The 24,646-nt window shown below is 44.4% G+C and overlaps 1 protein-coding gene and 1 non-coding gene across 2 annotated transcripts; both read left to right on the top strand.

Moving 5' to 3' along the window:
• Positions 1-9,252: 9,252 nt before the first annotated feature.
• On the top strand, positions 9,253-21,149 carry rps20 (ribosomal protein S20). The gene is made up of 5 exons (XM_034171637.1): positions 9,253-9,277; positions 16,668-16,771; positions 18,254-18,353; positions 18,669-18,742; positions 20,928-21,149. The coding sequence occupies exons 2-5, from the start codon at positions 16,769-16,771 to the stop codon at positions 21,108-21,110; spliced, it is 360 nt and encodes a 119-aa protein (XP_034027528.1). The 5' UTR covers positions 9,253-9,277; positions 16,668-16,768; the 3' UTR covers positions 21,111-21,149.
• LOC117521308 lies at positions 18,522-18,587 on the top strand. Its single transcript, XR_004563924.1, has one exon. It is a non-coding gene; the product is annotated as a small nucleolar RNA U54 (small nucleolar RNA).
• Positions 21,150-24,646: the final 3,497 nt, after the last annotated feature.

The raw sequence follows: 24,646 nt of genomic DNA, 5'->3' as shown, positions 1-24,646 counted from the left end.
ATTTTTATTGCGAATAAATGTCTAAACGATTTGGAGCTTTGCTGCATCAAATTTTTCCAGAAACTGTGAGAGACCTCCAGGTGGACACCATTCGGAAAATTCAGATGGCTTTCAGGGATGATTTTATGGGTATTACACAGATTAAGGAGTGCTCCAGCCGGTTTAAAGACCGCCCACAGCGTCTGAGAGCGCGGCGCACTCTGAGCGCCGATCGACAGGCTGAAACCCCACTCAAACAACCAGATCATTTCCAGCGTGAAGGCTTTGTTGATCCAGGACGTCGTCTGACTTCCACAAAAAAGGCAGAAGGCATGGACATCAGCATTTTTCGGCACATTCCACTGTTACGGGAGTTTTTTTCATGGAAAGAGAAGCGGAGGAATGCGCCACCGTGCCATGAGTGGCACGGCACAAAACCACCTCCGTGTTGGTCTCACAGGACGGCTTTCAGATGGCTTTCAGACGGCTTTCAGTGGCTTTTCAGTTGTGTGACTATCCGAGAAATTGTGGATGACCTGGACATGCCAGAACATGTCCTGTGAGGCTTCATCACAGCGTTGCTTTGCGCCATGCGGAAACGTCCCGACGTGCCGAATTCCTCCACACGTCTGTCTCAATGTGCCGAAAAAGTGCTGATGTCCACGTCTTCCGCAATTTCTGTGTTAGTCAGACGACGTCCCGGATCAACACAGTGTCCAGTTTGGAAATGAACGGCACATTCCACTGTTACAGGAGTTTTTGTCATGGAAAGAGGAGCGGAGGAATTCCGCGCTATGCTGTGATGAAGCCTCACGAAGGTTCAAGCTTGGCTAATGCAATCACACGTGATTCAAATCCATATGGTTTTTGCAAAAAATAAAAAGGTCGGATACTTTTCTAACAGACCTCGTACACAGAGTGTGATTTACAAATATCCCTTGATTTGTACACATGCTTTGTGTTCCACAAATACAACTTTCTGGTACTTGTGTGTTGGTTTTTACAAATAAATATGTATTTGTAAACATATCATTTGATCATTTGTAAAAAAAAAAAAAGGCATTTGCAAAACTGAAAATTCTGTTTGTGAAGTCTGATTCAGCATTTGTGGATCCCCGATTACACACATTCATCACTTTGCTCAGTTACGCATTACTGAGACTTTCTCAGCGCAAAACTGCACAAATCCACAAACAAACAGCTCATGATTCACACTAAGCAACGCTGTCATACTGGCAAACGCACAGAGGGCGATTTACAAAGATTCCTTGATTTGAACACATTTTGTAATCCACAAACACAAAAGGATTTGCAGAACTCAAAATTCTGTTTGTGAAGTGTGATTCAGCATTTGTAGATCACCGATTACACGTATTCATTGTGTTGCTCACTTGCGTGATATTGAGACATTCTCAGAGTTTCACAAATATGTACTTCACTATTCACATTTCCATCCAGTAGATGGCAGTGTTTTTGTATGCATTTTGATGGGCGGGGAGCATTGCAGCTAAATACTGACAGCAACTGAAAGGAGCCCACAGCAACCGACAGGAACTGACAGGAGCCAGTGGGAACCAACAGGAAACTGACAGGAAGGCTAATTCAGCCTGTAGGAACCAGAGCAGGAGTGTGCACTGACTCAGTGCAGCACTTCTAAACGATTTCCCCCTGCTCCCAGACAAACAGTACGTTGGTTGTTCAACACATGATATAAAAAATCCATTTCATAATCTTTTGACAACGTTTAATGATTTTGTGTCTGCTACCTACAACTCGTGTGGAATGTCTCAAACCTAAACCTACTTCCAGACATCTTATATATGCTACTCTGGAACCACCCCTAAACCCAAACAGTCCAACTGTCAACCCCACTGAGGTCCTTAGTCTGGGTCTCATTAACATAAGCTCACTATCCTCAGAATCATTGTTGATTAATTATGGATCATCACTTAGATATGATTGGGTTATGTGAAACCTGGCTTAAACCTACAGCTGTCCTTCCCTTAAATGAGGCCTGCCCACCAGCATACACATTTAGTCACATCCCTCATGATGCGAAACAAGGCGGGGGTGTTGCTCTTATTTAGAAATCTAGCTTATCAGCTGTTGGGGGTCACAAACATAACTCGTTTGAACCTCTGATTCTCCACTCTGCTCAGGATATTACTCATTGCCAAGGTGGCAATGTGGGTTACTCATTGCCAAGGTCAGAAGAATAAAAATCAGCCGTATTACTTTGTCACTGTATATAGGCCCCCCTGGCCCATACTCTGAATTCTTAGATGAATTTGGTACATTCATCTATAACTGGTCAACTAGTGCAGATAACATTCTGATTATTGGTGACTTTGACATTCATATAAATAAGCCTTCTGATCCCCTCTGCAAATCATTTATGGAAATTGTGGATGCATTAAGATTTCAGCAATGTATTCAGGACTCAACACACATTAGTGGAAATACCCTGGATTTGGTTCTCACACATGGTATTGCTGTCACAAATATTGACATCATGCCTCTTGCATCAGTGGTCTCTGATCACTCACTTATTAGGTTTACAGTTTTGCTGTCGTGTTTAGTGGAACAACCACCTTATATATACAGCAATGCATCAACTCCTCAACTCCAACTGAACTCGAAGCTAGACTGCCTGATATCTTAGTTTCACGTTTGGCATATACCCAATCAGTAGACAGTCTTGTGGCTACTTTAAACTCAGTGCTCAAAACTACACTTGACATGATTGCGCCACCTTTGTTTAAACCGTACCCCCCCAAAACACAGTCACCTTGGTTCAATGATTACTTGCGTGAAGAATGAAAATGGCGTAGTTCAAAATTAGAAGTATTCCTCCCTGCGTGGCATGATGCTATCTCAAACTATAAGCATGCACTTCTGGCTACAAAGTGGACCTATTACTCTGATTTGATCAACAAAAACAAGCATAACTCAAAGTTAGTGTTCGACACAGTGCCAACACTTATACATGGACCACCGCCTGTAGATTGCTCTCCTTTTACAGCACAAGATTTCTTGGATTACTTCGAGAAAAAAACAGAAGACATTAGGTTAAACATATCCCAGCTACACCATGCTATTGAGGTGGGTGCCATTACTGAGGTATTACCTAGATTTACAGAATTTGATAGTATCTCACTAGACGCGCTGACGAAACTCGTAACGTCTGGAAAAAGTGGTTTCACGGCAGCTCGTGGACCACCTTACTGAGAATAATCTTTTTGAGCCACTGCAGTCTGCTTTTAGAAAATATCATTCTACAGAGACTAAAGTGGTGAATGATCTTATGGTTGCATATATATATATATATATATATATATATATATATATATATATATATATATATATAATGGATGGTAAGGAGTCCAACATAGAGAAATATTGGATAAAGAAAAGTTATATTGGACAAGGCGTCGCCGAGTCCGATATAACTTTTCTGAATCAATAACTTTTCTCCATCAATTATGTTCTCCACCCCCCTCCCAAACTAAGCAAACAACAAAGAGTCAAGTAAATTAGATCAATTTATTTTGTTGTGAACAGCATATGAATGCTTCTAAACCATCAGTAGCGTGCTTGTCTACCTTCTTAGTGTTTTTGTCATCCTTGGAGTTCAATATTTCCGCCAGTTCCTCCTCTGTGAACTCACCAAACCTCACTGGCAGACGATTTTCTGCTGTTGTTGACATGTTTGTTGCCATTTTTTCAACCAGCGTCTGTCAGCAAGTTCCTGACCTCCACTACGTCATTAGTGATGTCATTGTTATGTGGGCCGCTGAAGAGGAGGTACTGCTGGCCCACCACCACCAGAGGGCGCCCTGCTTGGAGTGCGGGCTCCAAGCACGAGAGGGCGCCAGACCCAGAAGAAGTGACAGCTGTCACTCATCCTCAGCTCCAGCTGTCACTCATTCCTCATCATCATCATCACCATAAAGGCCGGACTGCAACTCCACCTCCTCGCCGAGAAATCAACTACCGAAGAGGTAATTTTCTCTGCTGACTCAAATCGTTGAGTGATAATCTGAACTTCTTTTGCAGCCGTTATCCTGTTGTGTCTGCCTTATCTGTGGGATTGGCATTTGGTGTGATCAGCGACGGCTTCGCTTCACACTCCAATCAGATAAGTGGTTAAACAGGAGCTGCACGAGTGTGTGATTGGAGGTGGAGGTGCTCCCTCCTAACTGAGTGCAGACTGTGGATTACTGAGTGTGCGAATTCCCACTCATCCATCCTGTCTTTGTTTTCTGCCAGCAGTACCAGGGTCGACAGCCGAAGACAGAGGCCACCTGGGGACTCGGGACTTGGCGGCTCCGGTGTTCTTCAGACCGTTGGTGGTGGAAGCCGTGTGGGACGCGGCTCCTCTCTCGTCGGGGGTCTTCTATCTTCGAGCCTGCCCACACGTCACCTGGTGTTAATTGACTTTACAGATTTTGTGTGTTTAGTTGTGTGTTGTCACAACATTAAATTGTTACTTTTTGGCTTATTCATTGTCCGTTCCTTGCGCCCCTGTTGTGGGTCCGTGCTACGACACCTTCCCAACAGTCATCTCATGAATAATTGTATGCTGCGTTCTGATTGGCTAGCTGTTGGCAGTAAGCTCTAATGCTATTGGTCAGTGGGAACCGATCCAATATAACTTTTGGTCCTAGCCTTTTTGGATCTCTTGGATACAACATAACTTTCTGGCGCCAAGCATGCCAAAATACAGGTAAAGGATGGACAGAAAGGCTAATCTGTGATTGGCTATAGCAATCTGAGTGGAGAACATCTATATATATATATATATATATATATATATATATATACACACACACACACACACACACACAATTATAAACTATACACTCTTTTACTTGTCTGTGCCTTTTTCTTTTTTAAATAAAAGATAAGCACACAAACATGATGTGGGTGATGTTTACGTTGGGTTGTTTTGTTTTACAGTAAATAAAATTCAGCTTTTACTGTAACAAAATAATCCAGTTGTTTTTACAGAAAAATTCTGGCAGCTCTGGTTGCCAGGGGAATTCTGTCAAAATTTCAATGAATATGTAAATGGTTTTATGAGACAAATTTAACTCCATATATTTTAATATTTTATGCTGTTTACAAAAGTATCAGAAAAGTCCACAAATTTACACCATGGGGTCAGAAAAAGAGGAAATTGTCCACCTTACCTTTGAATTGGAATTTGATTAGAAAGAAAAGCTTGTTAGGGTCAAATTAATCCAGAATAAAACATAATCCAGCGATGAAGAACTTTAAAACTGTCACACGTTGTTGTTGTTATTGTATGACATGGACTTACAGCTGCAGAAGCATAAATCAGGCTTTAAATTAATTAAATACATCATCATAATTTGTTAATTTACGGGTGATTCTTTAACTATGGGCACTATTGGCCTTGTGAACTTGAAGAGGAAAAACTTGTGAAAATATACTCAACAAAAATATAAACGCAACACTTTTGGTTTTGCTCCCATTTTGTATGAGATGAACTCAAAGATCTAAAACTTTTTCCACATACACAATATCACCATTTCCCTCAAATATTGTTCACAAACCAGTCTAAATCTGTGATAGTGAGCACTTCTCCTTTGCTGAGATAATCCATCCCACCTCACAGGTGTGCCATACCAAGATGCTGATTAGACACCATGATTATTGCACAGGTGTGCCTTAGACTGTCCACAATAAAAGGCCACTCTGAAAGGTGCAGTTTTGTTTTATTGGGGGGGATACCAGTCAGTATCTGGTGTGACCACCATTTGCCTCATGCAGTGCAACACATCTCCTTCGCATAGAGTTGATCAGGTTGTCAATTGTGGCCTGTGGAATGTTGGTCCACTCCTCTTCAATGGCTGTGCGAAGTTGCTGGATATTGGCAGGAACTGGTACACGCTGTCATATACGCCGGTCCAGAGCATCCCAAACATGCTCAATGGGTGACATGTCCGGTGAGTATGCCGGCCATGCAAGAACTGGGACATTTTCAGCTTCCAAGAATTGTGTACAGATCCTTGCAACATGGGGCCGTGCATTATCCTGCTGCAACATGAGGTGATGTTCTTGGATGTATGGCACAACAATGGGCCTCAGGATCTCATCACGGTATCTCTGTGCATTCAAAATGCCATCAATAAAATGCACCTGTGTTCTTCGTCCATAACAGACGCCTGCCCATACCATAACCCCACCGCCACCATGGGCCACTCGATCCACAACATTGACATCAGAAAACCACTCACCCACATGAAGCCACACACGCTCTCTGCCATCTGCCCCGAACAGTGTGAACCGGGATTCATCCGTGAAGAGAACACCTCTCCAACGTGCCAAACGCCAGCGAATGTGAGCATTTACCCACTCAAGTCGGTTACGACGACGAACTGGAGTCAGGTCGAGACCCCAATGAGGACGACGAGCATGCAGATGAGCTTCCCTGAGACGGTTTCTGACAGTTTGTGCAGAAATTCTTTGGTTATGCAAACCGATTGTTTCAGCAGGTGCCGAGTGGCTGGTCTCAGACGATCTTGGAGGTGAACATGCAGGATGTGGAGGTCCTGGGCTGGTGTGGTCACACGTGGTCTGCGGTTGTGAGGCTGGTTGGATGTACTGCCAAATTCTCTGAAACGCCTTTGGAGACGGCTTATGGTAGAGAAATGAACATTCAATACACGAGCAACAGCTCTGGTTGACATTCCTGCTGTCAGCATGCCAATTGCACGCTCCCTCAAATCTTGCGACATCTGTGGCATTGTGCTGTGTGATAAAACTGCACCTTTCAGAGTGGCCTTTATTGTGGGCAGTCTAAGGCACACCTGTACACTAATCATGGTGTCTAATCAGCATCTTGATATGGCACACCTGTGAGGTGGGATGGATTATCTCAGCAAAGGAGAAGTGCTCACTATCACAGATTTATACTGGTTTGTGAACAATATTTGAGGGAAATGGTGATATTGTGTATGTGGAAAAAGTTTTAGATCTTTGAGTTCATCTCATACAAAATGGGAGCAAAACCAAAAGTGTTGCGTTTATATTTTGTTGAGTGTACAATAAAAATATTTTCATTTCAAGCGATATTTCCCTTGGCTTTTCTTCAAAAGTTGATGAAGTCAAAATTCCCTCCATGTCAGACATGTGCTCTGATGTCACTGTTCAGCTCCATAGAAACTATATCTTTCATACAAACTTTTTAAAAGGACATTACAGTGTTGTGGTGGAAATTATGGCAATAGTGTGGGACAACTACATTTGGTTTAAAATATCACAACAGTTGTATGACATTGAATACCCCAATTATGTTTTGATTATTTTACTGATATTTTATTCAGTGATATTTTAAAACATTAGAAAAAACGTTTTTTTACTATTCATTTTTATCATTGAAGATCAAAATTCTGGGTGTGGGACAAGCACAAAACGGCAATATTTGCATATAATGATGCTGAAAAAAGGTGAAAAAGTCATCATAGACTACTAGAACAAATTTCTTAAAACACTTTCATTGTAAAGATAACTATAAAAGTGTGAAATTTCCCCTTTTTTTCTTTTTTTCATAAAATATGATCAAAGGACATAAAAGTGCCCGTAGTGTAAGAATCACCCTTATGTAAATTTGATATCTGTTGTGAAAGTGTAGGGACACGGACCCACAACAGGGGACGCAAATGAACGGACAATAGAATAAGTCAAAATATAACAATTTAATGTTGTGAATGTGCACAACAGAGCAACAGACAACACAACTGAGATCAACAGTCAATAAGTCACGGTGACGTGTGGGCAGGCTCGAGGATAGAAGACGCCCGTCCAGAAGAGAGCCGGATCCCACACGCTTATACTGGAAACCCCGGCCCCGTCGACGGACGTCCAGGAGCCGATGCACTGTCCAGGCCGGCTCCCCATCGATGATCCGGACAGGAGGCGGCGCCGGTCCGGGAGTGCAGAGGGAAGAGGTGTGGTAAGGCTTGATCCGGGAGACATGGAAAACTGGGTGAATCCGCAGTGAACCTGGCAGCTTCAGCTTCACTGCGGCCAGGCTGAGGACCTTGAGGATTGAAAATGGGCCAATGTAACGGTCTTTCAGTTTCTGGGATTCCACTTGTAATGGGATGTCCTTTGTTGACAGCCAAACCTCCTGCCCGGGCTGGTATGCAGGGGCCGGGGAACGCCGGCGGTCTGCATGGGCCTTGGCCCTCGTCCGGGCTTTGAGCAGGGCAGAGCGGGCAGTACACCACACCCAACGGCACCTCCTCAGATGGGCCTGGACCGAGGGCACCCCGACCTCTCCCTCCACAAGCGGAAACAATAGGGACTGGTACCCCAAACATACTTCAAACGGGGAGAGGCCGGTGGCAGATGAAACCTGGCTGTTGTGTGCATACTCGATCCAGGCCAGATGGTTGCTCCAGGCCGTCGGGTGCGCTGAGGTCACGCAGCGAAGGGCCTGTTCCAATTGCTGGTTGGCCCGCTCTACCTGTCCGTTAGTCTGGGGATGGTACCCGGACGAGAGGCTCACGGTGGCCCCCAGTTCCCTACAGAAACTCCTCCAGACTTGCGAGGAGAACTGGGGACCATGGTCAGAGACGACGTCGGATGGAATCCCATGCAGATGTACGACGTGGTGGACCAGGAGGTCTGCAGTCTCCTGGGCCGTCGGGAGCTTCGAGGGCCACGAAGTGGGCCGCCTTGGAGAACCGGTCCACTATCGTGAGGATGGTGGTCATGCCCTGGGACGGCGGGAGGCCCGTGACGAAGTCCAGGCCGATGTGGGACCAGGGGCGGTGGGGCACAGGTAACGGCTGGAGGAGTCCCTGTGCCCGTTGGTGGTCTGCCTTTCCCCTGGCACAGGTGGTGCAGGCCTGGACGTACTCCCAGACGTCGGCTTCCATAGACGCCCACCAGAAGTGCTGCCGGACCACTGCCATGGTTCTTCGCACCCCAGGATGACAGGAGAGCTTGGACCCGTGACAGAAGTCCAGGACTGCAGCTCTGGCTTCTGGTGGGATGTAAAGTCTGTTCTTTGGGCCGGTCCCCGGGTCCGGGTTCCATGCCAGGGCCTCCCGGACGGTCTTCTCCACGTCCCAGGTTAGGGCTGCCACGATAATGGACTCGGGGATGATGGGTTCCGGTGGATCTGACAGCTCGACCTTGACTTCCTCTTCGTGGACCTGGGACAGGGCGTCAGATCGCTGGTTTTTGGTCCCGGGCAGTAGGTGATCCGGAAGTCAAAACACCCGAAGAACAGTGACCAGCGGGCTTGCCTGGAGTTCAGACGCTTCGCGGTCCGGATGTACTCCAGGTTCCGATGGTCCGTGAAAACCGTGAAGGGCACCGTAGCTCCCTCCAACAGGTGTCTCCACTCCTCAAGAGCCTCTTTCACCGCAAGGAGTTCCCGATTGCCGACATCGTAGTTCCGCTCTGCCGGGGTCAACCTATGGGAAAAATAGGCACAAGGATGGAGAACCTTATCGGACTCTCCGCTCTGGGACAACACAGCTCCTATCCCTGAGTCAGAGGCATCCACTTCGACAACAAACTGGCAATTGGGATCGGGCTGCACCAGAATGGGTGCAGACGAGAACCGACGTTTGAACTCCTTAAACGCGGCTTTGCACCGATCCGACCAGGTGAAGGAGACTTTAGTGGAGGTCAGGGCCGTCAGGGGGATAACTACCTGGCTATAGCCCTTAATAAACCTCCTGTAGAAATTTGCAAAACCGAGGAACTGTTGCAGCTTCCTACGGCTTGTCGGTTGGGGCCAATCTCTCACCGCAGCTACCTTGGCCGGATCGGGTGCGACGGAGCTGGAGATGTTGAACCCCAGGAAGGACAAAGAAGTACGGTGGAACTCGCACTTCTCGCCCTTCACAAACAGCCGGTTCTCCAACAACCGCTGCAAGACCTGACATACATGCTGCACATGAGTCTCAGGATCCGGGGAGAAGATGAGGATGTCGTCCAGATATACGAAGACGAACCGGTGCAGGAAGTCCCGCAAGACGTCATTAACCAATGCCTGGAACATGGCGGGCTGAACGGTATGACCAGGTACTCAAAGTGACCTAACGGGGTGTTAAATGCCGTCTTCCACTCGTCTCCCTTCCGGATCTGACCAGGTGATACGCATTCCTAAGATCTAGTTTGGTTAAGATTTGGGCTCCATGCAAGGGCATGAACACAGAATCTAGCAAAGGCAGCGGGTATCGATTGCGAACCGTGACTTCGTTCAGCCCTCTGTAGTCTATGCATGGACGGAGTCCGCCGTCCTTTTTGCCCATGAAAAGAAACCTGCACCCATCGGGGAGGTGGAGTTCTGGATCAACCCGGCAGCTAAGGAGTCCCGGATGTAGGTCTCCATTGATTCCCGCTCAGGACGAGAGAGGTTGTACAACCTGCTGGACGGGTACTCAGCGCCTGGGATGAAATCAATGGCACAATCATATGGACAGTGTGGGGGAAGAGTGAGTGCCAGATCTTTACTGAAGACGTCAGCAAGATCATGGTACTCCTCCAGCACCGCCGACAGATTGGGGGGGACTTTAACCTCCTCATTAGCTGTCACACCGGGTGGAACCGAGGATCCTAAACATTCCCGGTGGCAGGTGTCGCTCCACTGCGTCACTACCCCAGACGGCCAATCAATCCGGGGATTGTGCTTTAACATCCATGGAAATCCCAAAATCACTCGGGAGGTAGAAGGTGTTACATAGAACACAATCTCCTCCCTGTGATTTCCAGACACCACCAAAGTCACAGGTGGTGTCTGGTGTGATTGATGGGAGAAGGGTGCCATCTAGTGCCCGTACCTCAATGGGGAAGGTAGAGCCACTAGAGGGAGCCCTACCTCCCTGGCCCATCTGCTGTCCAGCAGATTCCCTTCAGACCCCGTGTCCACCAGTGCTGGAGCGTGAAGGGTAAGATCCCCACAAAGGATCGTCACTGGGATGTGTGCGGATCTACGGGCTCTCCCCGCGTGGATGTTATGGCCCACCCTTAACCTAGTCTCTAAGGGCGGGTGTTGAAGTTTAACCGCTTGGGGCAGTTTCTTTGTATGTGCTCATTAGAGCCACAGATAAAACATTCTCCGCAAGCCAGCCTCCGTTGTCTGTCATGTGATTTTACTTTAGTCCTGCTTGTGTTCATAGCTTTGTCAGCAGGGGGAGCTGTTGCTCCACGGAGCTCTCCGACTGTGGAGCGTGGGGACGGCGGCACGCTTTCGGACCCGGAAGGAAAAGGGACGGCTCGCGCCCGGCCACACCCTTCGCCCCGCTCCCGACGGTGTTCTTCTAACGGTTGTCTAACCGTATGACCAGGTCGACAAGCCCGTCAAAATCCCTCGGCTCATCCTTAGCCAGCAGGTGCTCCTTCAGGACCGGAGACAGTCCGTTTACGAAGGCGGCGCGGGGTGCAACATTATTCCAGCCGGACCTCCCAGCCGCGATGCGGAAGTCGACTGCATACTCGGCTGCACTCCGACGTCCCTGTCTCATTGACAGCAGCACGGTTGAAGTGGTCTCGCCTCTATTGGGATGATCAAACACCTGTTTAAACTCCCTCACAAACCCAGTATATGTCGTTAGTAGCCGTGAATTTTGCTCCCAGAGCACCGTAGCGCAGGCGCGTGCCTCTCCTCAAAGCAAATTAATGACATAAGCCACCTGGCTGGCATCTGACGCGTACGTGACGGGACGTTGTGCAAAGACAAGCAAACACTGCATTAAGAAGTCCGCGCACGTCTCGACACAACCTCCGTACGGTTCCGGAGGGCTTATGTATGCTTCAGGGGGGGGGGGTTCGTTGAATCACCACTGGAATGTCTGTATCTAGTGCTCAGTCAGCTGGAGGAGGTGCTGCAGCAGCGCCCTGAGTGCGTGCTTCCACCTGGGCGGTGAGAGCCTCCATCCTCCGATTGAGTATAACGTTCTGCTCAGTTACTAAGTCCAACCGAGCAGTGAAGGCGGTTAAGATGTGCTGCAGCTCACTCAACACGCCTCCTGCTGATGCCTGTGCACCTGTGTTTACATTGGCGGTTCAATTGAGGGTTGACGCCCCTCGGGATCCATGACGCTGGCCGAGAAATCCTGTTGTGAAAGTGTAGGGACATGGACCCACAACAGGGGGCGTAAATGAACGGACAATGGAATAAGCCAAAATATAACAATTTAATGTTGTGAATGTGCACAACAGAGCAACAGACAACACAACTGAGATCAACAGTCAATAAGTCACGGTGACGTGTGAGCAGGCTCGAGGATAGAAGACGCCCGTCCAGAAGAGAGCCAGATCCCACACGCTTTCCACTGCCACCAGATCTGAAGCACCCCGGAGCCACCAAGCGTTGGGTCCCCAGGTGGCCACTGCCTCCGGCTGTCAGATCGGGTACTGCTGGCAGGAAGAACAGACAGGTGACGGTGGGTGCGTGAATACCCAGCAAACAGTCAGAAAGGGTGGGAAACACCTCCACCTCTCAATCACAGTCACACAGGAAGAAAAACGTGCAGCGCCTGAAGGACTACTTATCCGAGGAGCGAAGACGTCGTCTCCTCCCAGCTTCCAGCTGCTGACCAATCAAACAGGTACGTCTGCAAATGTTCAGAAAATTGTATGACACCAAAACCACGGCTGAGTGTTTACCTGATCGGTAGATGATTTCTCGGCAGTGAGGTGAAGATGCTGCCCGGCTTTTATGGAGATGTGGTTGATGATGATGAGTGACAGCTGGTGCTTGTTGATGAGTGACGGCTGTCACTCCCGGTTGCTCCGGCGCCCTCTCATGCCTGAAGCCCGTACTTCAGGCAGGGCGCCCTCTGGTGGTGGGCCAGCAGTACCTCCTCTTCAGCGGCCCACACAACAATATCTTCACTATTTTTATATTTATTTTGATATTACCTGTACCTGGATATGTTGCTGTATATGGTTAATTGATTTAAAAAAAATGTTGAAAACATTAAAGTTTCGTTCGGTAGTTCAGCACAATTGGCCCCAAAATGGCGCCATGTTCTCTGTTGACTCTAGCGTGAGTGTGTGACTTTAATTAGTAAGTTCAACGTAAGTGCAAATAAATAAATTAAAAATACATGGATGACACAAGAAAGTGAAAACACTTATTTCCATTGTGGTCCGTTTAACAATCAAATGACAAAGTAGAAGTAACAATAAAATGAAATAATAATAATGATAATATTAATTATGATAGTAATAGTAATAGTGTGCATATGATAACAAGAACCTAAGCAATTTATAATATATAAAATATAATAATAATATAATAAATAAAATACATTAAGACATTAAATTAACATTCAAAATTACACAATTAACAGGAAATAAAAGGGTTGAGTTCCTCTTCTAAAAATTGTTGAAGTCTAAGGTTCTAAAAACATTCTGGACTGACACGCCATTCCAACTCATCGTTTCATTTATTACCACGCTTGAAAAATGTCAACTACCTATTTTATAAACACTACCCAATCTGGAGCCTGTGGCTCCATTAAGGAGACATCCGTTGGAGCAAAATGCAATAGAGTATAAAAGACTTAGGGTTGTTGCTAGAAGGATTATTAAGAATGCTAGGAGAGAGTCTTGGAGGAAGTTTTGTAGTCGGATGGGCACAGACACCTCTATTAATGAAATATGGTCTGCAGTGAGACGCATGTCTGGAGTTAAATGTGTACTTTCTAATCCAGTATTGGAAAGGAATGGAGTTGTGGCAGTGAATGACAATCAGAAGGCTGATGTGTTAGTCAGGGCTTTTCAGCTAATTCACAGTGGATCAAATTTGGGGGAGGATGGAATCTGTAGAAGGGATATGATGCTGGGGGGTCAGTACCATAAACTGGAAACCAATTTAGATAATTCGGACTCAGTCAATTTATTCTTCACTATGAAGGAGCTATTGAAAGCAATTAGTAGGGGGGGTTCTACAGCACCAGGGAAGGATGGGTTAATCTACAGTTTTTTCAAAAATCTTAACAATGATGTTTTGGAGGAAGTCCTGGCTCTGATTAATAATGTGTGGGCAGAAGGACGGGTGCCAGGGGCATGGAAGCAGGCTGTAGTTATACCAATTTTGAAACCAGGGAAGGAAGGGAAGAACCCGGGTTCTTACAGGCCTATTGCACTTACCTCAGTTTTATGTAAAATTATGGAAAGAATGGTGACTGACCGGCTGGTTTATAAGCTTGAAAAAAATGAATGGTTTGTTCCCTACCAGAATGGTTTTAGAACAGGGAGGAGCACCATGGAGTCAGTGTTGACCTTGGATTCTGATATAAAGAAAGCAAGTGCGAGTAAAGAAGTTCTTGTTGCTGTGTTCCTCGATATTGAAAAGGCCTATGATATGTTGTGGAAGGAGGGGCTTTTAGTTAAGCTCTATGATGCAGATATTCGTGGTCGCATGCTAAATTGGATTAGGGCATTTTTACAGGGTCGGAGAATTCAGGTTAGGGTTGGTAGAACTTTTTCTGAAGTACTGGATATTGATAATGGAACTCCTCAGGGCAGTGTAGTTAGTCCAGTACTGTTTAATGTAATGATAAATGATATTTTTAGCAATTTGGATCCAGGTTATGGGTTGTCACTTTTTGCTGATAACGGGGTTGAGTGGAAGAGGGGGAGAAATGTGGGTTTTGTATTTGCAAAGTTACAAAATGCCTTGAATAATGTTGTGGAGTGGGCAAGTAGGTGGGGTTTTAAAATATCTGTGGAAAATTCAAAGTTTGTAGTGTTTGGGAAGAAGAGAAATTTGGGTAATGCAAGTTTGCAATTATATGGTTTCAATTTGGAAAGGGTTAAATGTTTTAAGTATTTAGGGGTCCATTTTGATGAGAGGAGGACTATCAAAACTCACATTGAGAAGGTGTTGGATAAATGCAGTAGAGTAATAAATGTATTGCGGTACCTTTCTGGTAGCGACTGGGGAGCTGATAAAGCTACACTACTGATGATTTATAGAGCTATGATTTGCTCATTTTTGGATTATGGTTGTCTTGTGTATGGAAATGCAGCTAAAACAACTTTGGCAAAATTAGATGTGATCCAAGCAAAAGCACTTTGAGTGTGCTGTGGTGCATTCAGAACAACCTCTGTGCCAGCCCTCCTAGTTGAAGTGGGAGAGATGCCCCTTCACAAGAGACGGCTTAAGCTAGCACTCCAGTTTGTAGGCAAAGCCCTGGGTCAGAGGGGTGACCACCCTGGGAGGAGACTCCTTCAGGATTCATGGGAGTCAGGAAGAGGGAGGGGGAAAACCTTTATCTTAGAAGTGAAGGGTGAGTTGCCAGAGCTCAGTCAGAGGGATACAGCTCCGGTAGTTGTCTGGCCAGCGGTTCCTACTTGGCTACTCCCTCAAGTGGAAGTGGACTGGACTGTGAAAGATCGCCTCAAAGGAGAGGGGGGAATATGTCCTGTAACTGTGGTGAGGGAGGCTATGTAGAACAATTGGGATGGGTATCTGCAATTGTTTACTGATGGGTCCGTTGACCCCACTAGCCGGAGAGGGGGATTTGGGATTTTTATTCTTGCTCTGTCTCTGAGTCTGGGCAGACGACTTCCTGATGGAGTAGGAGTATTTACAGCTGAAATTTTGGCTATGGTGTGGGCTCTTGAATGGGTGGAAGAAGTGAGACCGGAGAGGGTTGTCATCTGCTCTGACTCAGCTGCTGTGTTGCAGTCCTTGGAGTCGGCCTCTTCCCGGTGTAGGCCTGATCTGGTGGTTGAGGTGCTGACTGCTTTGCTCAGAGTAGAGAAGGGAGGGTCAGATGTGTGCTTCATGTGGGTCCCGGCACATGTGGGGGTTAGGGGTAATGAAATTGTGGATCAGGTTGCAAAGAACGCTTTAAGACATGACACTGTAGATCTTGAGGTGGCTCATAGCAGCTCTGAACATAAAGCCATGATTAAAAAAGTAGTGTGGGCTCAATGGCAGAAGGATTGGGACAATGGAAATAAGGGTAGGCATTTTTATAGTGTGCTGAAGTCTGTTTTTGGTGACTGCCCAACCCGGGGGAATAACAGAAGGGAGCAAGTACTGTTAACAAGACTGAGGTTAGGACACTGTGGACTGGTGGCTGACCTATGTCTAACTGGTAAACACCACAATGGATTGTGTGAAACCTGCACAAAGAAAGAGACTATCCCTCATGTTCTGATGGAGTGTAAAAGATTTTCTGAGCAGAGGAGAGTTCTTTTTTCACATCTTTTTGATCTTGGTTTTGAGTTTGTTTCTATTAAAGTGCTGCTTGATCCGTCTGCACGTCAGCAAGAGGTCTACAATGCCCTGATGGATATTGTGTTTAGTTCTGGCTTGCAGCATAGTCTCTGAGTAGAGTGTAGTAGTCATGGTCTGCCAGTGAAAGGCAGCAATGCGCTGACTGGCGCGCAGCCTGCCAGAAATCCATAAGAAGAAGAAGAAGAAGAAGAAGAAGAAGAAGAAGAAGAAGAAGAAGAAGAAGAAGAAGAAGAAGAAGAAGAAGAAGAAGAAGAAGAAGAAGAAGAAGAAGAGGAGGAAGAAGAAGAGCCTGTGGATCCCCACGGGCAACACGCTATTATGTATCAAACAGTAGATGGCAGTAATAAGCAATGCAGCGTGTAATGTGATAAACCATGGTAAATGAAGAAGACTGCAGTAACCCGGATGAGCGCTTTATAAAGTCCAGCAGGCCTCTGCTCGTCCTCTTCCTGGATATCTTACCACGTTGGTGGTGTTTGTTCCTGGCTCACCGCTGTTCGCTTCAGTTTCTGTCGAATAAGTCGGCCAGGGATAATCGTAATGGTACGTAGCTATGACCTTTTTATATGTGTTTTTTGTTTTAGTTCATAATTCGGTTTTTGATAGTCTTAAATTACACATTTCATCGTGTAGTTGTGAGGCACCGTGCTAGCATTTGCTTTGTCCTCATAGATTCTACACAAACCACACACTCGAAAAATGTCCGTCTTAGGTTTAAAACGACCTCCTGGAACAACAAACTATTTCCACTAACACGTTGTTGAACTTGTCAATTCGGCAAACTTTTGTTTTTGTTAAGTTTTAGCTGTCCGGTGAGATTTGTGCAACTTTGAAGTCATGTGGTAGGTGATGGAGCAACTCCAAAGCTACCTTGTAAAATAAAATCACTTTATCAAAATTTAAGATTTTTTTTTTTCTCAAAGGTAAATTGAGCGAAACATTTTGTGAAGGGGAAAAAATAAACGTTGCTTTTCCGAGGAAAAATAAGCGAACAGACCCTGAAACCAACCAGTTGCTTCTTTAAAATAAAAAAACAGGTTTCTTCAAAAGTTATTAGTAATTTTAAAATGATAAATTGTGCTGTTTTACACATTCCCAAAGGAAACATTTGCTGGTATCTATTTGTAGTATTTTTTGAATTAACATAAATCCTAATAACAGTAGAAACGTACAGTATCATGGAAGCTCAAGTCAGAATTGGTGGATCTGATCCAAAATCCCATCAGATTGCTGTGGATGCTTCGGCGCTCTCATAATCTGTTGTAATAGAAGATGTTTGCCATATAACTGCATGTTGCATTGTTCTCCACGTGCAGCACACTGTGCATCATTTGTGTAGTAACGGAAGATGAGCAGTCTACTGTAAGGATTTTTCAGGCATTTAATCTTGACCTCAGTGTTCTGGTTAGCCAAAACACTAGTTAAAATATATATTGAGCCCTTTTTTATGATTTTTGTATAGGCATAACTCAAAGTAGTTTTCAGCGTCGCACATAGTCATGGAAATGACAATGAACTGAATCGGTGGATTAATTACGCTTCAGGGTTACTGTAGTCTTCGTCTTAATCTTTAAAAGATTTGTCTCTGTGCTAATTAAACAAATAAAACTAAAAGTTTGAGTCAGTTTTTCACCCAGATTTTAACTTTGGAGCGTTTTTGAAAATGGGCTAATCTTGCCAATTTTAAATAGGTTATTAAAGGGATCATATAGTGCAAAAGTACAGTAGTAATATGATAATACCATCCCTGTCAAAAAGTGATATTAATTTTAGATGATATTGCCTATTCCTACTATATAGTAAGATTGGCCTTGTAATAACACTTTCTCTCCATCACTTTGGAGCAGACGTGAGACCACGGCCTGTTGTGGAGGTTCACACACTAACATGCATGCTGTTATACTCTGGGTCTTCTATAGTATGCCCCTCTATTACTTTGATGTGTTTATGCAACATTATCACATTGTAGCACTGTGCTGTGTGTGCCTGGCTATCTGAATTCTTTTACTTTGTGATTTAATAAAGGCTTTCAAAGACAGTGGTAAGGCACCTGTTGAGACTGAGGTGGCCATTCACCGTATCCGGATCACTCTCACCAGCCGCAACGTCAAGTCTTTGGAGAAGGGTAATTAAAGTACATATGAAACATTGAAATGGAACACAGAGGTGGCATTAACAAAATTGTGATCCAGTTTGAAAACATTTAAAAAAAAATTTAAACCTTGATGTCTGAGCATTTCATTGTTTGGAACAAATGAGTCTTGATGAAATTGACATGTCGAGAATACATAACTGAGCAATGAGGATAGAAGTTCAATTGATAAAAGCTGATGACTGTATACGCTATTCTGAGCCCTGGTTTTACAAAGTAATGCATGCACAGCTGCTAACTTGTATACATGCTGAACCCCCTTTTTTTTTTTTTGTAATTAACTCCTAGTGTGTGCTGACTTGATTCGTGGTGCTAAGGAGAAAAACCTGAAGGTTAAAGGACCTGTCCGCATGCCAACCAAGGTACTGAATTAGAACAATCTGTTTTCTATATAAATAAAATTGATTTGATTTGATTTTCTGTGCACAATACTGTGAGTTGGTCCTTCTTTACTTTGGATGTTATGTGAACTACAGTGATGGTGATGAGAGTAATGGACAGTTGTTTATAGTGACACTGGCCTATCAATGTCAAAACATTGTGACAGTGTCAAGCAGAAACAATGTCAGAGTCTGTAATAGACCTCCTTGAGACAAAATAAGTCCAGCCATGTTTGCTGTAATTTGACAGATATTAAAAAGAATGCACTGGAAAAGGGCTATAAATGTTGTTTCTCAATAATCCTTCCTTTATAAAATGAGAGCAAGTAATTACAGTGGGGAAAATAAGTATTTGACCCCCTGTCAGTTTTGCAGGTTTCCCCACCTACAGAGAATGAAGAGGTCTGTAATTTTTATCATAGGTACACTTCAGCTGTGAGAGACAGAATCTAAAAAAAAGTCCAGAAAATCACATTGTATAATTTTTAAATAATTAATTTGGATGTTATTGCATAAAATAAGTATTTGACCCCCTACCAACCAGCAAGAATTCTGGCTCACACAGACCTGTTAATTTTTCTTTAAGAAGCCCTCTTATTCTGCACTCTTTACCTGTATTAATTGCACCTGTTTGAACTTGTTAACTGTATAAAAGACACCTGTTCACACACACAATCAATCACACTCCAACCTGTCCAGCATAGCCAAAACCAAAGAGCTGTCTAAGGACACCAGGGACAAAACTGTAGACCTGCAAAAGGCTGGGATGGACTACAGGACAACAGGCAAGCAGCTTGGTAGAAGACAACTGTTATGATTATTTATTAGAAAGTGGAAGGAACACAAGATGACTGTCAATCTCCCTCGGTCTGGGATTCCATGCAAGAGCTTACTTTGTGGAGTAAGGATGATTCTGAGAAAGCTCAGAACTACACAGGAGGACCTGGTCAGTGACCTGAAGAGAGCTGGGACCACAGTCACAAAGATTACATTAGTAACACATGATGCTGTCATGGTTTAAAATCCTGCAGGGCAGCAAGGTCCCCCTGCTCAAGTCAGCACATGGCCAGGCCCGTTTGAAGTTTACCAATGGCCATCTGGATGATCCAGAGGAGTCATGGGAGAAGGTCATATGGTCAGATGAGACCAGAATAGAGCTTTTTGGAATCAACTCCACTTACCATGTTTAGAGGATGAGAGCAACCCCAAGAAAACCATCCCAACCGTGAAGCATGGGGGTGGAAACATCATACTCTGGGGGTGCTCTTCTGCAAAGGGGACAGGATGACTGCACCGTATTGAAGGGAGGATGGATGGGGTCATGTATTGTGAGATTTTGACAAACAACATCCTTCCCTCAGTAAGAGCATTGAAGATGGGTCATGGCTGGGTCTTCCAGCATGACAATGACCCCAAACACACAGCCAGGGCAACTAAGGAGGGGCTCCGTAAGAAGCATTTCAAGGTCCTGGAGTGGCCTGGCCAGTCTCCAGACCTGAACTCAATAGAAAATCTTCGGAGGGATCAGAAACTCCAAAACTGAAAGATTTGGAGAAGATCTGTATGGAGGAGTGGACCAAAATCCCTGCTGCAGTGTGTGAAAACTTGGTCAAGAGGAAATGTCTGACCTCTGTAATGGCAGACAAATCTTTCTGTGCCGAATGTTAAGCTCCGTTTTATGCAATAAAATGCAAATTATTTAAACATCATACAATGTGATTTTCTGGATTTTTTTTTTTTAAGATTCTGTCTCTCACAGTTGAAGTGTACCTATGATAAAAATTACAGACCTCTCCATTCTCTGTAGGTGGGAAAATCTGCAAAACTGACAGGGGGTTATATGGAAAGTTTTCACAGCGCTTCATTTTCACATTTTATGTTACAGCCTTATTCCAAAATGGAGTAAATTCATTTTTCCCTCCAAAATTCAACTCGCAAGACCCCATAAAGACAGCGTGAAAGTATTTTTTTTTTTTTTCCAGATTTATTAAAAATAAAAAGCTAAGATGGCCCTATAGCTGAAAATAAACATTAGTTAATTTAGAATATGTGTGCCACATTTGATGCCTTTATCAGAAAATGCAAAATTGTTTCGGAAATTTTAATTAAGCTGCTCCACTATTAGAATTTAGTAAAATTGTAATCGTGGCTTTCTTCTTTCCTCCAGACTCTGCGTATAACCACCAGAAAGACTCCCTGTGGTGAGGGATCCAAAACCTGGGATCGCTTCCAGATGAGGATCCACAAGCGCTTGATTGATCTGCACAGTCCATCAGAAATCGTCAAACAAATCACATCTATCAGCATCGAACCTGGTGTTGAGGTTGAAGTTACAATTGCAGATGCTTAAAAGGAGCTAATGATTTAATAAAGAGTTAAAAGCAGAACTGAGATGTGTTTGGGTGCTTTTTATGTGTAAGAAGCATGTCTAAAAACCTTAAATGTGTCCATGATGGCAGTGAGCACAGACATCAGCAGGCCTTGGGGCTACATATACTGTAGGACTAGCTGCTTCTGTCAAGATTGCCAAATGTCAATACTAATTACATAGTTATTGTTTAAATCAAGAGGCACTTTGCCCTATATTTGTGTTTCCATCATTTTCAGAGATACTGGAGAAGTTAATGTAAAACATCCATGAAAACCAATATGGATTTAGGAAAAGTTATTCTAAAAGGCTGTGCTTTGTTTGGTTGGATAGAAATTCAGTTTCAAGTAATGAATATTCCTTAGGGATATATCTTATACAAAGCTCTTAATGCTGTTAATTATACAGTGCATCTGGAAAGTATTTACAGCGCTTCACTTTTTGCACAGCCTCATTCCAAAATTAACTTAATTTTTCCCCTTAATTTTTCAAAATTCTACTCCTAACACTCCATAATGACAACATGGATTTTTTTTGTTTGTTTGTTTTTTGCTAATTTATTACAAAAACAAAAAATCACACTTGCATAAATATTCACACTGTTTGCCCAGTACTTTTGTTGATGCACCTTGTCAGCAATTACAGCTTGAAGTCTCCTTGAATATGATGCTACAAGCTTGGTGCACCTATCTTTGGGCAGTTTTGCCCATTCCTCTGCAGTACCTCTCAAGCTACAACAGGTTGGATGTGGAGCGTTGGTGCACAGCCATTTTCAGATCTCTCCAGAGATGTTGAATCAGATTCATGTCTGGGCTCTGGCTGGGCCACTCAAGGACATTCACAGAGTTGTCCTGAAGCCACTCCTTTGATAGCTTGGCTGTGTGCTTAGGGTCATTGTCCTGCTGAAAGATGAACCATCGCCCCAGTCTGAGGTTAAGAGTGCTCTGAAGCAGGTTTTCATCCAGGATGTCTCTGTACAGTGCTGCATTCATCTTTCTCAGTCCTGACTAGTCTCCCAGTTCCTGCTGCTGAAAAACATTCCCACAACATGATGCTGCCACCATCATGCTTCACTGTAGGGATGGTGCCTGGTTTCCTCCAAACATGACACCTGACATTCCCACCAAAGAGTTCAATATTTGTCTCATCAGACCAGAGAATTTTGTTTCTCATGGTCTGAGAGTCCTTCAGGTGTCTTGGCAAACTCAAGGTCTGCCACGTGCCTTTTGCTAAGGAGTGGCTTCCGTCTGGCCACTAAATGACTGGCCAAATGGTTCTGTCCCAGTGTTATGTACTGGTCCATGTAACAGGGTTTATACGACGTCTGTCCGTAAAGTATAGGTCCTTTTTATTTTTTTTAAAAACTATATGGATTTCATTCATATGTTTTTACGTCAGACATGCTTGAACCCTCGTGCGCATGCGTGAGTTTTTCCACGCCTGTCGGTGACGTCATTCGCCTGTGAGCACTCCTTGTGGGAGGAGTCGTCCAGCCCCTCGTCGGAATTCCTTTGTCTAAGTTGCTGAGAGACTGGCGCGTTGTTTGATCAAAATTTTTCTAAACCTGTGAGACACATCGAAGTGGACACGGTTCGAAAAATTAAGCTGGTTTTCAGTGAAAATTTTAACGGCTGATGAGAGATTTTGAGGTGATTCTGTCACTTTAAGGACTTTTCACGGTGCAAGACGTCGCTCAGCGCTCTCAGGCGGCGTCATCAGCCTGTTCAAGCTGAAAACCTCCACATTTCAGGCTCTATTGATCCAGGACGTCGTGAGAGAACAGAGAAGTTTCAGAAGAAGTCGGTTTCAGCATTTTATCCGGATATTCCACTGTTAAAGGAGATTTTTTTAATGAAAGACGTGCGGACGGGTCCACGCGTCGGGACGCAGCCGACGCAGCGCGGCGGCACAGGAAAAACACCTCCGTGTTGATAACCATTTGTTAAAATCCAGTTGGCTTTTGATGGCTTTCAGTGGAGTGAGTATATGAGAAATTGTTTATCAGCTGGAGATGTTCCAACTTGTCCTCAAGGCTTCCAACAGAGGTGTTTTTCCTGTGACGGAGCGTCGCGGCGGCTGCGAGCCGACGCTGCAATCCGCCCACACATCTTTCATTAAAAAAATCTCCTTTAACAGTGGAATATCCGGATAAAATGCTGAAACCGACGACTTCTGAAACTTCTCTGTTCTCTCACGACATCCTGGATCAATAGAGCCTGAAATGTGGAGGTTTTCAGCTTGAACAGGCTGATGACGCCGCCTGAGAGCGCTGAGCGACGTCTCGCACCGTGAAAAGTCCTTAAAGCGACAGAATCACCTCAAAATCTCTCATCAGCTGTTAAAATTTTCACTGAAGACCAGCTTAATTTTTCGAACCGTGTCCACTTCGATGTGTCTCACAGGTTTAGAAAAAATTTTGATCAAACAAAGCGCCAGTCTCTCAGCAACTTCTCAGACAAAGGAATTCCGACGAGGGGCTGGACGACTCCTCCCACAAGGAGTGCTCACAGGCGAATGACGTCACCGACAGGCGTGGAAAAACTCACGCATGCACACGAGGGTTCAAGCATGTCTGACGTAAAAACATATGAATGAAATCCATATAGTTTTTGAAAAAAATAAAAAGGACCTATACTTTACAGACAGACCTCGTATATTGAACAGTTATATTCAACTTGCTATTGAGGAAAAAAGATTACAATTCAGATGAACCAAAACATTGAATCTGAAAATATCTGAATACTTTTCTCATGCAAGTAGACTGAACATGACTGAACACTTGTATATACGTGTACAGGTATACAGTAATGCACACTCACTACACATTATTTTGCGCTTGATTATGTTTTTTTCTGTCTTGCTGCTTGGTTACTAAATTATTACCTTGGTATTGTGGAAGAATGGTGGTGGTGCAAGTGGTGCCTTGCCTCCCAAACAGAAGGTCCCTGGTTCAATGTTCCAGTCCCTGTGTGTATCTCAAATTATCAGCATCACAAATGTGGATCATACATGATTAGTTTTTGACTTAGGTAAAGTTAGAAAGATATTCACAGATTCGAAGTTCACGGCTCAATAGATCTGAAGAGAAACGTTGTAGAAAGACAAACACCACTAGTTTCTAACCTCAGGAAGGTAGACAACGAGCTACAACCTTATTTTTATCCATATGAGCCGTCCTCTGAGCTGAAAAAATAATTTACTGCACACAACAGTGGTGTCCTGCTGATTATACTACAACACTCACTTTGGGAAAAAGTCATTTAAAAATTTTTGGGAGAATTTTTTATTGTTTATATTTTCAATAGCATAGTAGAGAAGCTTGAATCTTCGACTGGACTGGGTTGCTTGACGTGAGGACGTTTCGCTTCAAATCACAGAAGCTTCCTCAGCTAAAATTCTTGCTCTGGTAGTCTGACTTCTGTCTTGACTCTTGTAGAGAATAATAAACCAGAAGCCAACAAAAGATGGAGTTTTTTAACCTAACCAGACCCCACCTACCGAGAGGCTGACTGCTATAG

This window comes from Thalassophryne amazonica, chromosome 1 (genome assembly GCF_902500255.1).
Source record: "Thalassophryne amazonica chromosome 1, fThaAma1.1, whole genome shotgun sequence".
Taxonomy (NCBI): Eukaryota; Metazoa; Chordata; class Actinopteri; order Batrachoidiformes; family Batrachoididae; genus Thalassophryne; species Thalassophryne amazonica.
This window is presented reverse-complemented; position numbering and strand designations above follow the sequence as displayed.